Here is a 14545-nt window from a genome sequence, read left to right as displayed (position 1 = left end):
GTTCAAAAATCATAGTCTGTGGTTTGATTCACTTGTCTAAATTCAATGATCTTAGGCACCAGGGAGACTGCTAGAAGAAGGGAGAGCCTCAGGCTAAAATGCAAATGAAAAACACAAGGTTGAATCAATTTTTAGAGATTTTACTTAGGCATATGCCCCTGAACATGATGCATTCCAATTCTATCTGCCCAAAACTCTGCAGCATCAGAAGGCTGGTTTCTTTCTATTTGCTTAGGGTTCCCAGGTGAACTTTCAGGATTTGTTCTGTAATACACCTTCATCCTCCCTCCTGGCTAGGATCCAATATCTTGCTGTTCAGAGAAAATGATCTCTTTTTCAGTTTCTTACTTTTATCTTCCTGCCTATATGAATTTCACTTTATTACATAACTGTGATTTAAAGGAGCTGGGAGGAAGACACATCAGCAACAGATCCAGACTGTCTCTGTGATCTCACTTTCATTTCCCTAATGGCTCCATTGTAATTAGATTTGCAAAAGCTGCAAAAGGTCTCATTTTGAATGGCAACAGCTGTTGACATCAACATTATATTGAATAATTTACTGGTTTAATTTTAGCTGCAAAACAATAAAACCCTCTTGTGAATGATTATTTTAGCAAGCAAAGTTCCCCCTTTCCTACCCCCCACCCACTGATGACTCTTCCTCTCTATCCAAAGGTACCAGTTCTTCAGGAAGCATTTTAACTCAAGTGAAATGCACAATCACAAAACTCACATCCATACTACTATCCATTTATCGCTTCTTAGCTTCCTCAATGAAGTGCTCTTTATGGCAAATTCAGTCTCTACAGGTCTCTGTGCTAGCATACATTAATCAATGAACTGACAAAGGCAGGTAGCTTGGTTGAACTGAACTTGAATGGCAGGGTTTTTATTACTCCACCTTTTAAGGACTACCACTGAGGGGAAACAGCTTAAGCTGATGCTCATCCTGTAGGAAATAGTTGAAGCAGCTCAAAATGGATGTCTTTTCCTGTGGCAGTAGATGATGTTGGCTGTTTAGCTTCTGCAATATCCTCTTACCAGCTGGTCATTAAACTGGCACAGAAGTTGTTGGTGAATTCTCATACTTACCTGCCAGAGATAACGTGTCCACAACAGCAGGAGGAAAACTTTGTATTATAGCTCAGAGGGAAAAAAAAAGATCCAGTTCTAGAATAAGTTGGTTTTAGAAGGAAATGGGAAAAATGCATTACTAAAAATAAATGTTCTATAATCTGCTGCTTTTAATGTTTTTGAAATTATTTCTTCAAATGTTCTTCTTATAATTGTTTTCTTCAGTTTTTTCTCTTTTTTTCCTGCTTCCTTGGAAATGGTTTTGTGGTCAAACTTTTCATTGTTTTTCTGAGCAATTGATCCATAGTTGGAGTTGGGCCTAGGATCATTAATTCAAACTTGGATATTAACTGTGTCTTCAGTCTTTCCAAAAGTGATTAACATATGTTCTTCAACAAATGTATGGGAACCTGATAGTTATAATAAAATTAGTCTTATTGACTAAATGAGGAGAGACACATCTTAATATTTAAAACATCACTAAAAAGAATGAAAGATTATAAGATAATATGAGATTAAAATTGTCCTTAAAAGTTATGTGTCTGGGTCAGTTTTTTTTTTTTAACATTTCTCTTTTGTTAAATTTCTCTGTTTCATCTGTCATCACACTTGTTCTGAAGGAGCTGGTCAAAGCTCTGGATCAAAGGGATAGCTCTTCACTGAAAAACATCTATGACAAAAAGGGAAACGCTGTCCTTTAGCCAAAGTTTGTCAAAAATATTATTATCAACTCTCAGAACTGGAAAGGAACTCAGAAATCCTTGAATTCCAAACTCATCTGAAAAATAATATCTTCTCCACAATCTCCTTAGGAAAAATTCTCTAGTTGTAGCTGGAAACCCAGCATGGGGAGATTTTTTATTTATTGGTCCTATCTTCAAGGACCAATCAAATAAATCTAATGATAATTTTCCCAATTTATTCTGGCTCTCCTCTTAAGTCATTGCTTAAATTATCTTAAAAAAAAACCTATTGTTACATCATTATATGGTTACAGCATTATATATGGTTGTCATGGAATGTAAATAATCTGATATAGAGAAAAAGCTAGTTCTCTAATCTGTTGTCTCACTTCAATGACTTTCGAAACTGAAAGCATCAGACATAAAACAATATTAAGTCTCAGGATGAAAAGCATTGCAAAATGAATAGGGAGAATTTCTTCTGGTCAATTTAAAGCCTCTAGCATGTGACCTTCCATAGTTACAAAATTTAGAATTTTCCTCTTGGGAAAACTTACCCTTGGGTGCAGTTTGGGTGGCAGGGGTGGCATTCATGATCCTGGTCAGCATATTTGAATATAAAACTATTGGCCCCCTGTAATCCATCCGGACATTTTTCCACACAGTTTGGACCATCCTTAAAATGAGAACACTTAGTACAGTTATCTGGTCCCTGCAAAGGAGAGGAGAAAAAAAAGGCTAAGTTTTCTTCTGAAATTAATACAGGGAGCTGGTATAATACATTAGGCATAGAGTCCTCAAAGAAATGGGAATACATTTCCAAAATAATGAATATGGATTTAGCTATGTGAAGACAATTAATTCTAATGAAAGATACACAGATAATTCTTAGAATGTCTTACAGCAAACATGACCTTTAGAAGATAAAAACAATATACAAAAATTTTTGTTTTAGGAATATTTGCATTTGCTTTTCTTATCAACATTTCTTGAATCTGTCTTATGGACACAAACCATAATTTTCCTTGTTTTGCCCCAAATATTAACTGACTAGAGTGACAAGTGATCATCTAAATGGGATGACAAATAAGAGCATTTCCTATGCTTGATAATTTGACAGTAACATTAGACTGGAACAACATCTGGCAACACCGCATTTGTTCCAAGGCTATTTCGATCACCATCATTACATCTTTGAAATGGAAAGGAAGGACTGAAATTGTTTCTAAAGTATTCAAATGGAAATGGTTTCTTTTTTTGTACAATATGCTAAATATTAATGATGAATGAAAAAATTCACAAAAAGCATTAAACACTTTAATATTCTTCAAAAGCTCTGCTAAATGCTCCATGATATAATGCTTCCCCTCATACCTGGAATATTATATCTTCTATTATTTTTCTCCATAATATCTCTGACTTGCCTTCAATACGCAAATTGAATTCTATCTTATTTCCAATGGGGTTGAGTGACTTGCCTAAGGCTACACAGCTAGGTAATTATTAAGTGTCTGAGGTCAGATTTGAACTCAGGTACTCCTGACTCCGGAGCTGGTGCTCTATCCACTGTGCCACCTAGCCGCCCCAAATTCCATCTTCTAAAGGAGATCTTTCTTAGTCTCCCAAATAGTTAGTGCCCCCTCTCCTATGAAATTAACTTCCATTGACTCTGTATAAAACTTGTATGTATGTAGTATTTACATGTTATCTACACATCAGCAGAATGAGAGTTCCTTGAGGAAAAAAAGACTATTTTCACCTTTATATCCTCAGCAATTGTTATGATGACTGAAGTAGTGGGTGCCTGATGATTGGTTGAAAAGTAGTGGAAAAAAAGGCTGGTATACCCCTTCTCTCCAAGGATAACTCCACCGGATAATTGCTACCAGGGTTGTACTGGAAGCAGGGACAATGAATGGAATAGGATTCAAGTCTTTCAAAAAGAGCAAGCAACAACTTTTTAATTATATCTATCAGAATCTCCCATGTATGGTAGAAATCTTGTCAGAAAGAGATCTTGAAAGCAAGGTTTTGCTGTATTTCATTAAATTTTGACCTACTTCATCAAAAAATACTATGGTGTCTTGTATTTAATATGTGTATCCATAAATTGTGTGACTTTAAGAAAGTGGTGTGATGCCTTCTTGTATTTTCACCAAGATAATATCAGTTCACTGGTAGATAACTTTCATAAAACTTTTATAAAGAAAATCAGGCAGGTATCTGGATTAGTTATTGAAGTCTCAGTTTTTTTTCCAGATAAATGGTGGTTTTTCAATTAATATCCATATTTGTTTCCAAAACTTTGGGATTTTCTCCTCTTTTAGATTTATTGAAATTTGGTTCCTCGGTATCTTCAAAAATATGCTACCTTTTGAACATATTTCTGAGTATGTTTTGTCTGGCCAGGTTATAAAGACTAATATTTCTTTGCACTTGGCAAAGAAAGCTGATGATAGTTTCTCACTCAAGAGAGTATGGGACTTTCTTAGTTTTCTTGTTGCAACAGTAACTTTGTATTAGCTAAAATTCTACTTAAAATACAATATTTGGAAGTAGTGAGTAGACTTAAAATCAGTGAAAGTCATAATGTATCTCTCCTCACTAATTCAAATTCCTAAACAAATGACATTTCCATTGGCCTAGAATGGTAAATAGGAAAATCACAGAATATCAAAAATACAGTAACTCTCAGAAATCAGAATTTAATCCAATTTCATTTCCTAAAAATTATTTGTAATTTTTCATATAGATATATCAAAGACAAATTTATTTGAGTCAAAATATAGTTCCATTATCATCACTGATGAAAACTGATCCCTAGAAATGATGACAAATATTCTATTTCACATCTCTCGGTTATCTTCACTATGGTTTTATTTTTCTCGAACTGCTTTGTTAGTTTTCTCTAATTGCTTCATCACTAACTGATCTAGTTCAATTCAGTTTTGTGCACCAAACAATGAATCCTTCTCTTGTGTTGTGGTGTGTATCTACTTATAATTTTCATAGGATTAAGGAATGTTAGAGCGAAAAGATAGTTGTATTTTTTTCCAAATGTCTCCTGCAATATGTCTGAGAAGCAGTTCTCCAGACTTCAAAGGAAGAAAACCCCTTTATTTTCCAAGGTCACCAAATTGACTATTGAAAGGCTCTAAATGTTAGAAAGTTTTTCCCCCTACAATGAACTTAAATATGAATTTTTTGAATCAAAACAAACAAATTTAATCCCTGTTTCACATAGCAGTACTTCAAATACTCAAAGGGAGATATTATGTCTTTAAATTAAGCATTCCCAGTTCTCTATGTATTATGGCATGGACTTAGGCTCCACTCCCATTTTGATTGAACTTCTCTGGATGAATTCCATCTTATCAATATCCTTCCTGAAATGTGATTTGAGGAAGTGAGCACACACAGTTAACATGTGATTTGAAGATAACCTTTCAGGTGAATTATCCCTAATATAGACACTAACAAATAAAGGCCAGTTGAAGACATTAAAAATGCTTAGAATGAAGAAGACATGTCACCTGACTTCTGATATTTGAAAATATATTATATGGAGAATAGGATGTGGATTTATTCAGTTTGCCCTCTAGAGAGCAAATCTAAGAGTCAGAGGTTACAATAAATAAATAAAAAGCAAATTAAATCTTGATATAAAGTGGAAATTATTTTAAATAATGATCTATCCAAAAGTATTGGAGGCTAAATTAGAAAGTAGTAGATTATTTCTTCAAACAACAAGGGATGACCACTTCTTGTATGCATTATAGTGAGGATTCTTTGAGCAAATAGGTTGTCCAAATATATATATATATATATATATATATATATATATATATATATGTATACATATATATATATTTAGTGAACATAATTAAGGAATATAGCTGGTTATCATATTATATTCATAATATTTATTTTAGATTACATTATATAATTGTGTATAGATCATGTCATTATGTTATATCATTTATAATAATATGATTTGATATAACATAATAATGACATGATATAAATTATGTTATATTACAAATAATATAAAAATTTGTTCCCTCTCTGAGATTTTATATTTTTGATCTTTTATTCTTGAAGCATTTTTATCTCTTTTTTATCTCTTTTTATCTCTTGAAGCATTTTTGTCTCTTAGCAAATTAATTTATAGATTACATCAATTTTAATTTTTTTGGCAGGTCTATGTATCTGCTAAAAATACCTAGTGAGATTTGTTTAGTTTAAGTAGTTAGGTGTTTTTTTTCAGTATCTGTATTGATAATAACTTTGTATTAGTGATTTGCTAGAAATGATGATATTTGGAAGTAGAAAGAATTTAAATTTTCCAAGTAACTTCAGTATGGTTCCTTCCTAACTTTAAACTCTTTTTTTTTGTTTCCCATTAGTATAAAATAAAAGGTAGTTAGTGTCATAAAATTCTCCAAATTGAAAATGACATCAAAGACAATGAATCCAGTTAGGACCTGCATGAGAACTTCCCAAACATCAACCAGCCCCCACTTAATAGCCTCTGCTAAAGTGAAGCTTCCTTTCTATCAAGGCAATTCTTTCCAATTTTGCAGAGCCCTAAAAGTTAAGAAGTTAGTCTTTATGTGGAAAAAGTCTACTGCTATAGCTTCTACCCATTGATTGTATATGAGTATTCTTTTTTTCAAGTTGGGGTGTGAATGAGCCTGTAGTTTCATCAGTTAAGTACTCCAAATGTAGAAACATCTTTCACTAATGACAATTAGTATCTCCTCAGGTTTCTATTATTTTCAAAATTGAAATTATTTGCCAAAGATTACAGCTTCCTGAGTCACTGAGAGGTTAAGGGTCCAGAGTCCTAAAGAAAGAATCTGTTCTCGATTATTTCAAAGTTTTTTATATGAGTTGTATAAAACATTGGGTTCCCCAATATTTTCTTGGTATGGTCCATGGTTTTCTATATTTATAGTTCTTTCTCATTTTCTATTTTTAGCACAAAATGAAATTAAGTTTTAAAAATTAAAGATAGGAACAGGGTCTATAAAAATATTAAATTTGTATTGCAGTGTACCCATAGTATTATACTGAAAGTTCAGTAGAGCATAGATCAAATCTTTTCTAGCATTATCACATATTACCACCATTCTAATCAAAGTAGTCTCTTAAAATAATATGACCTTCCAGCTTCCATCTCTAAGCCTTTATAAAGGTGATGCCCCAACCTTGAGCATATCACATTGGACCAAGAATTGTTGGAATTCTCATTTCTTTCAAAGTTCAAAAAAGTACGATGAAACTTGCTTTTTCTCACTCTTTTCCAACAGACCACCTTCAGACCTTTTAGGCCACCCCTTGTCAAGGTTTGTGGGCACTCATTAGGTAGACAACTAAATGGAACTGACTTTCTGATGTACCCTTAGTACCTCCAGTTCCTCATATTCTTCCTGTGGTTAGACACTAATATGTTTTGTCTTCCTCAACTTTATATTTTGTGTATAATGACATGGGGAACTAATCCCCATATACTACTATCTGGTGTCAACCCTCATGGGGGTCCTGATTATGGAAATGTGTGGTACTGTGAGATCTAAAGAATCTATACCCAATTCAAAGTCTGTGTGGGAAATCTTTAAATATTTCCTGATTACTTACTGTGGGATGTTGAAAATTCTAGTGACTGGTAATTGAGCCAAAGCTAAGTTTGTTATACTGGGAGAAACAAATAAAAAGTGCCTTTTCCTTGTGAGAGAGTAATAATAAATGCTTTAACCTCTAGATAAATAGATAGATAGATAGAGAGAGAGAGAGAGAGAGAGAGAGAGAGAGAGAGAGAGAGAGAGAGAGGCACTAGGTGCCACTAACTACCTTATTTCATCATTTCATCAACCATGAGGTTGTGAATGCATGGTATCCCTTGTTTCTTTGTTCTTTCGGGGGTGGGGTTCTTTCCAGATCTCAGATAAATTAGTATTAAAGATAGAAGAGACTAGCTCATAATCTGTAGGATTCTAAAATTTTGAAGACTTACTAAGAGGCCACAAACTAGAATCCACAGCAGAATGGGCTCGTACTCAATGTGAAAGTACTCTGAAAGTAACATGCTTGACTCAACACAATAATAAATTTATCCAAACCTTATCAATCAAGGAAAGGAAAGACTGGTCAATTGGGTATGCTGAACCTAGAAATAAACTTGGTGGAAGGAATATGTGTAACAATTACTTTAAGTTTGCACCCTATCTTTACAGTGACAAAATTAGTAGATGAGTGTGTGCTTCTGACCTCCCAGTAGTCAAACATAGTTGAGTGACTTGCCCAGGGTCACATAGCTAGTAAATGACTTGTCCAGGGTCACATCTGAGGCTAGATATGAAGTTACAAAAATGAATGAGTCCTGTGGAGTCCAAGCCTGGCACTCTGTCCAGTGAGCCATCTAACTACCCTTCTGGTTCCCTATCCATAGCTTACATAATGCCTAGTATGTAAATACAACTATTCACCAGGAAGAGACTAATGATGACTTCTCACCTCCTACAGGTGAGGTACAGTTTACATACTTCCAATTTCAACACCCAATCTTGGGCAGTTATGTACATATTGTTGCCCATAGTAAGAAATCACTTACAACATAAGTAGGCACAGTAGTATAGTTAACTTATCCTGCAAGACAATAGACATGCTGATGTCTTCTTGGTGAGCCTTGGGGGGAAAAAAGACTTACTAAGAGTCAAGTGGGTCTTTCTATTCTGGATTAAGAATCACATAATGTAAAAATGAACTGTCTGGGCAAAAGAAACAAAGGCAGCGTGAGCATTAAACTCAAATTTCATTTGCATTTGAGCTTAAATATGATCAGGTAAAGTCTGTTCTATCTTCCTTTCTAAATGTCTTAAAACAGTGTGATTTGGAAAAACATGAAATTTCTTAAAGCATAAGTGGATTTCTAAACATGACAAAATTCAACAAATGCTAAAAAAATAAAAAAGAAAACTGACTTCTCATTTCATTACCATAAAAAAAGAAGCTCAGATGGCAATAGATTTGATTTTACATACTGAAACTTTGATCATTTTGACTTAAACCCCCAAAGAACTAAGTGCTTTGAAGGAACTGATAAACATGATGAGTGAAAATGGAAGTGGAGACAATATCCTCTTCTTATCTCTGACTCCAGGCCACCTCTTAACTCAAAAATCCAGATCAGCATCTGAGGATTGGCTGAAAGCCAGAAGATACACACTGGATATCTCTAAGTGAAGAAGCACCATTTCTTTCTGATAAGTAGGTAAAACTTGTATCTAAAAAGGATTTAGAAAACTTTATTTTTCTCTTACGTTGCAACTTTTTTCTCCTTTATAGTTTTACCTTCATCTCTGTATCTTGGTTTCTGTTTCTAATCCAGGTGAATTTGCTCCTTTTGACAAACAAATGAATGCAGTGTCATCCCTATGATTATTTTAAAAGACCACAAAACCACCCTTTTTTCCATACCAATTCTTACCAGTTTCAGTTATAGAAAGCAATGACTGTCCTTACCCTTCTGACCAATCAACAAACTCTGAGTTTACTATGCCCTAGGCATTTTGCTAACTAGTGGGAATACAAATATACACCTAAAGACAGCCAGTCCTTACCCTCCAAGAACATTCCTTATAATGAAGGAATAAGAAGCTTAAAAAAGAAAAGCTTGGGGACATAGGAGAGTTGAGGTAAAGAGAATCAAGAATGTAGCATAAAGATGAATAAAGATGGAGTTTCTAGCAAGACCTAACTAATAAGTTTTAGAGGCAACAGGGGTGAAGTTTACTTCTGATGCACAAATTTAAGGGTTGGAGTGAAATTTCAGGAAAAAAAATGTTTCTTGACCATGGTGGAAAAAGTCTGGAGTACATCCCAGATGAGGTGCTGTGTTTAGACAATAATATCCATGGGATCAAGAAAACACAATAGTATTAATACTCTTACCCCACCCCCTTATTATTCCATATGAAGAAACCCAGACCCATAGAAAACAAGTGACTTGCCCAAGATTGCACAGGAGTTAAGTGGTAGAAATGGGATTTCAATTCAGATCCTGAGTTCATCACTCTCCATAAATATGTGATTTGGAGACTGGTGTTCCTTTTCAGTGTTCTAAAGTATATTGAAGGATTCAAGCAAAAATAAATAAACAAAAACACCAAATTCAAAACCTGTGCTCTGTTTGAAACACCCTCCACCAGTTAATTGACCTTTGAGAATTCTCTCTCTTAGGCCTAACTCCCTTTAGATTTTTTCTTCAGATATAATGTTGTTAGAGTGATAGGATCATACAGTTAAGACATCTTAGAGTTCTTTGAGTACAGCGTTCTCATTTTACAGATGCTGAATCAAAGTCTAGAGGAATTAAGCATCTTATCCACATTGACCCAACTAGGTCTGAGGCTGGATTTGAATTTAGATCTTTCTGAATACAACTGATACTCCATACTCAATATTCTACTTAGTTACTCACTTATCATCCATAAAATATAACAAAGGAAGGCAAAAGGTCATCTCAAATAAATCTTAATAAAACTTAGAGGGACAAACAAGAACTAAACATACAAAAGTAGCAAAAAATGGTAGAGAACAATGGACTATAGAGGGGTCCAGAAGTATAAGTTACCACTCCTATTAGTGGCTCTTTCCCATAATACTTGGCATTATCAATCTCACTGGCATTAATGTAGCTTCAGAACTATCTCTCTCTTAGACTATGAAAACTAAGAATAAAATGTGAAGGGGCAGGAAACACACTAGTCTATGATCAGAACTTTCTGCACACTAGGTCAAACTGCTTTGACTTTCCTGTCCTCCAAGGCTCTAAAATCTCACCACTTTTAACCAGATCACTTAAAATCTTTGATTTCCTAAATTCAAACCACTCCTTGATCTGACCTTCAAAACTTGGAAAATTCTTTAAGTTTTTCCAGATATCTATATTCTTGACTTTCTGATATCCCTATGACTATGTCTAGTCCTGACTTGACTGGTTCCTCCTGTCCTAATGTGTCCTGTGCCCTGGCATGCCAAAATTGATATTTCTTAAGCAAATCCTGTCTTAAACTTTCCAGAATCTACTACATAATGTCTGAGAATTCCAAGACTACATTAAAACAATAAATTTGATTACTTCTTTTTAAACTGTAATAACAATTGCAAAAAAAAAATAAACTACTACCATTTTACTTATATTCAATTCAAATGTGCTAGGAGACAGAAAATACAAGTCAAGATAGTAAGACAAGATCCCTGCATCAAAGAGCTAAAAATCTACTAGGATTTGGAGAAGAATACATAAGAACAAATAAATATAATATAAAAAAGAAATTCCCTCAGATATCTATGAGCTTTCTTCTCCATAAATATTTCTGTTACATAACTGGTCTCTGTCCTTAATAGGCTTTTGTATTTCAAAGTTTTACCACTTAAAGATCATAAATTGCAGATAGGTAGAAGGGCAAGTTATGAACCCCCAAATTTTCTCTTGGAGAAATAACCTTAATAAGACCAGGTAAAGGTCACAACTTAGAAATCAAAATGACAGTGGGCATTTTTGAAGAGAAAGTTCCAGTAGAATGTCAGGGAATAAACTTTTATTAGGCACTTACTATATGTGATGCACTGTAATATGTACTAAAGATGCAAAGAAAGGGGGAAAAGATAAATCATGTTGAGTAGTTCAATAAGGACTTCAGAGGTTGACTTCATACACCCCTTTCTAATTTAAATCCAATTAACTTGAAAGTTAGGTCATCATCTTCCTGAGAGCATAGTACTCTCTGAGAACAAAGGACAAACATCTAGGTTGTATCAGAATCTGGGAGATATTTCAGATGCTGATGTTTGTACTTTATTTTTGAAGAAGACCATGATGGAGAGGTGATGCCCTGAAAAACATGTGAACTGGATTTGAGTGAGGAGGTTCTGTTCTAAGTCATCAGCCTCACTTTCTCCTCCAGAGTCATCTGGGTCCAGTGGCCAGATATGAATCAGAATAACTGGACATGGCCCCAGATGGGAGTCAATCAGGGTTAAGTGACTCGCCCAGGGTCATGCAGCTATTGTCAAGTGTCAGAGGTCAGATTTGAACTCCTGTCCTCCTGATTCCAAGATCAGTGTTTTATCTACTACTCAACCTAACTGCCCTTGATATGTCAAATAAGAAAGGGTTAAAGAGCAAGTGAATCATGAAGAAACAGAATAGACATCACTCTTTCTTAAAAACTTGTCCCTGAAATGCAAAAGCCTATATATAAGGCATGAAGGAAGGACCAGGTCAAGAAATGGTTTTCTCAAGCAAAGGAAAAATGAGAATATTTATGGACAAAGAAAAAGAAGATTGAGAACTGACTCATAACCAGAAAAGGCTGGATTCAAGATTCACTTCTGATACAAAAAGGTTTTGTGTGATCCTTGGTAAATTTCCTATTGACTTACACAACTTTCTAGAAATCTAAGTTTCAGAGAAGGTATAGCTATATGGATATAATAAGTTTCCTCATCTGGGAGTTTCCTACATAACCTGAATGGCAGGTCAGTCCCTAGACCCAGAAAGATTAAAGTTACAGGAAATTAGGGGGTTAAATGATGAGCCTAGCTTCCAAAAGAGAGGAGAAACAGTGGGATCAAGGACTCAAAAGACCAAAGAAATTAGCACTAAAAAGAAGGGGAGAGGAGAAAGGGAGAGAGAGAGAAAATATATCTTTTAAATTAATTTGGTTCAAAGAGTGAATATAATTAAAAGATTTTTTAATTTTTAAAGATGTAAAATTTATCTATTTTGAGTGAGGGAATCAGAGTTATGTTGGAATTAAGAAGAGAGTGAAAGATTTTGAAGAACTGACAAATGATTTGCTGAGTTATAGTGAGAACCCAATTTAGGCTAGCTGATATGTGGTCATACTAAATAGCATGAATTTATTACTTTAGCAATAATCAATAGTCTCAAATTGAGAATGGAGAAAGAAAATTGTAGGTTTCCTTTATTTGGAGATAAAAATGGGGGTGGGCTAGGTGGTGCAGTGAATAGAGCATTGGCCCTGGAGTCAGGAGTCCCTGAGTTCAAATCTGGCCTCAGATACTTAATAATGTGGCCTTGGGCCACATTAATCCCATTGCCTTGCAAAAACTAAAAAAAAGTGATGGAGATAAACTGGCATAGGAAAATAGTCAAATTTTTAAAAGTTTCTTTTTTGATTAGTGTTTCTCTTCATTGGAAATATTTGTTTCTATATTTATAGATAGCAAAGCTAGGTGAGAACTGATAATACTGATCATTTGGAAAGTTATGTGAAGGCTTATTATGATAATTTGAGTTGAAAATGTCATGATGACTTTAATAATAAAAATAAGTAGAATAATACAAGGATAAATTATCACAAAAAGTAGGGTCAGCTTTAAGAGTGATTGTCAAACAAGCAGTTCTTATGTAATATCTTCAAGTCCCTTCCCCCTCTAAGGAAAATAGTTAATACAATTAGTTTGTAACATTCTTGATAAACATTGATTTAATTTCATTATTTGGGGTTTTATCTCCACTACTATATTATAAACTTATTGAGAGCAGGAAATTTATCTTACATGCTTTGCAATATTCACTCCTATCTGTAACTAGCAAGGGTTCAATAAAGATTAGATGAATGAATAAATGAACCAATTTTAGCTACATCATAAACATATTTTTATATCCCTCAAAATAAACAGCTATAAACAGTGATATTATGATATCATATTTACTTCATGCTTACCGGCCCATGACATGTTAAGATGCCATCTTCCATCTTCTCACATTGGGGGTCACATTCCACACAGATGGAACCATTCTCAAATTCTCGAAATTCACTGAAAAAATATCAGTCACATGAGCAGGAGTGAGAAAAGAGATTATTAACATGAGGTATATAATAAAAATCCTATTTTGAGGACTTTTGTTTTGGTATTTGCTAAAAAACTTTGGGATTTTTTTTCTGTAAAGGAAGGAATAAAGTTTTCATTAGGGGAAAATACAAATGCTTCCCATATGGCTCTCCATATCCTCCACCGGAGAGAATGCTTGGTTCATATTGAGCAATGCTTCTTTCTCATGTAATATAATTCAATTCAGCCTCTAGTAAAAAAGTAAAGATTTCATTGACAAGGCAAAGTCACTTTTATCATTTTGCCTGAAGTTAATGATTCTGGGTAGCAGTGAATTAAAAAATCATTAAAAAATACTTGGGGCTAAAGCTTAATATATTTTAACACCTGAAGATAGCTATTTCATTATTATATTTTTTTTCTGTTAAGTTACATGAATCCTGTTGATCCTTCAAAACTCAATATTCTCTAATGTTTTTGATAAGTCTTCAAAAAAAGGCTTCCCTAAGTTTTAAAATAACTGTCACTGGAAGAAATTTTGGGGAGAAAATAGATTTTGTTTCATTAAATTGATCTATATCAGTCATATTAATACTATTATCACTAAACAATGTAAAGAACCTTGAGTCAGGGAAATCTGTTCAAATCTTGCTTCAGAAACCCAAGTAAGTCATTTAAATGCTATCTGCTTTTGCTTCCTCATTCATAATAAGAATACCCTTTTCTCAGAGATTTGGTGAGAGTTTTATGAAAACTATAAAATGGTTTGGAAATCTTAAGATTGCATATAAATATTCCTATGTATGTATGTATGCATGTATCTATCTATCTATCTGTCTATCTATCTATCTGTCATCATCATCATCAAAATTGTCAAAAGTTGACCTCTGAGACAAGAAGAATTGGGTTCTTGAGTT

General features: G+C 34.0%; 1 protein-coding gene across 4 annotated transcripts in view; it reads right to left on the bottom strand.

Moving 5' to 3' along the window:
- The window catches only part of ERBB4 (erb-b2 receptor tyrosine kinase 4), a 1472307-nt gene that overhangs the window by 364588 nt on the left and 1093174 nt on the right, over nucleotides 1-14545 (bottom strand). For all 4 annotated transcript variants that reach the window (XM_074191455.1, XM_074191456.1, XM_074191457.1 and 1 more), the window contains one exon: nucleotides 2318-2472. In XM_074191455.1, the coding sequence (XP_074047556.1) occupies nucleotides 2318-2472 (155 nt within the window). The remainder of the gene's footprint in view (nucleotides 1-2317; nucleotides 2473-14545) is intronic.

The sequence above is a fragment of the Macrotis lagotis genome, chromosome 6 (assembly GCF_037893015.1).
Source record: "Macrotis lagotis isolate mMagLag1 chromosome 6, bilby.v1.9.chrom.fasta, whole genome shotgun sequence".
NCBI classification, from domain to species: domain Eukaryota; kingdom Metazoa; phylum Chordata; class Mammalia; order Peramelemorphia; family Peramelidae; genus Macrotis; species Macrotis lagotis.
The sequence above is the reverse complement of the archived record's forward strand: the minus strand, read 5'-3'. Positions and strand labels throughout refer to the sequence as shown.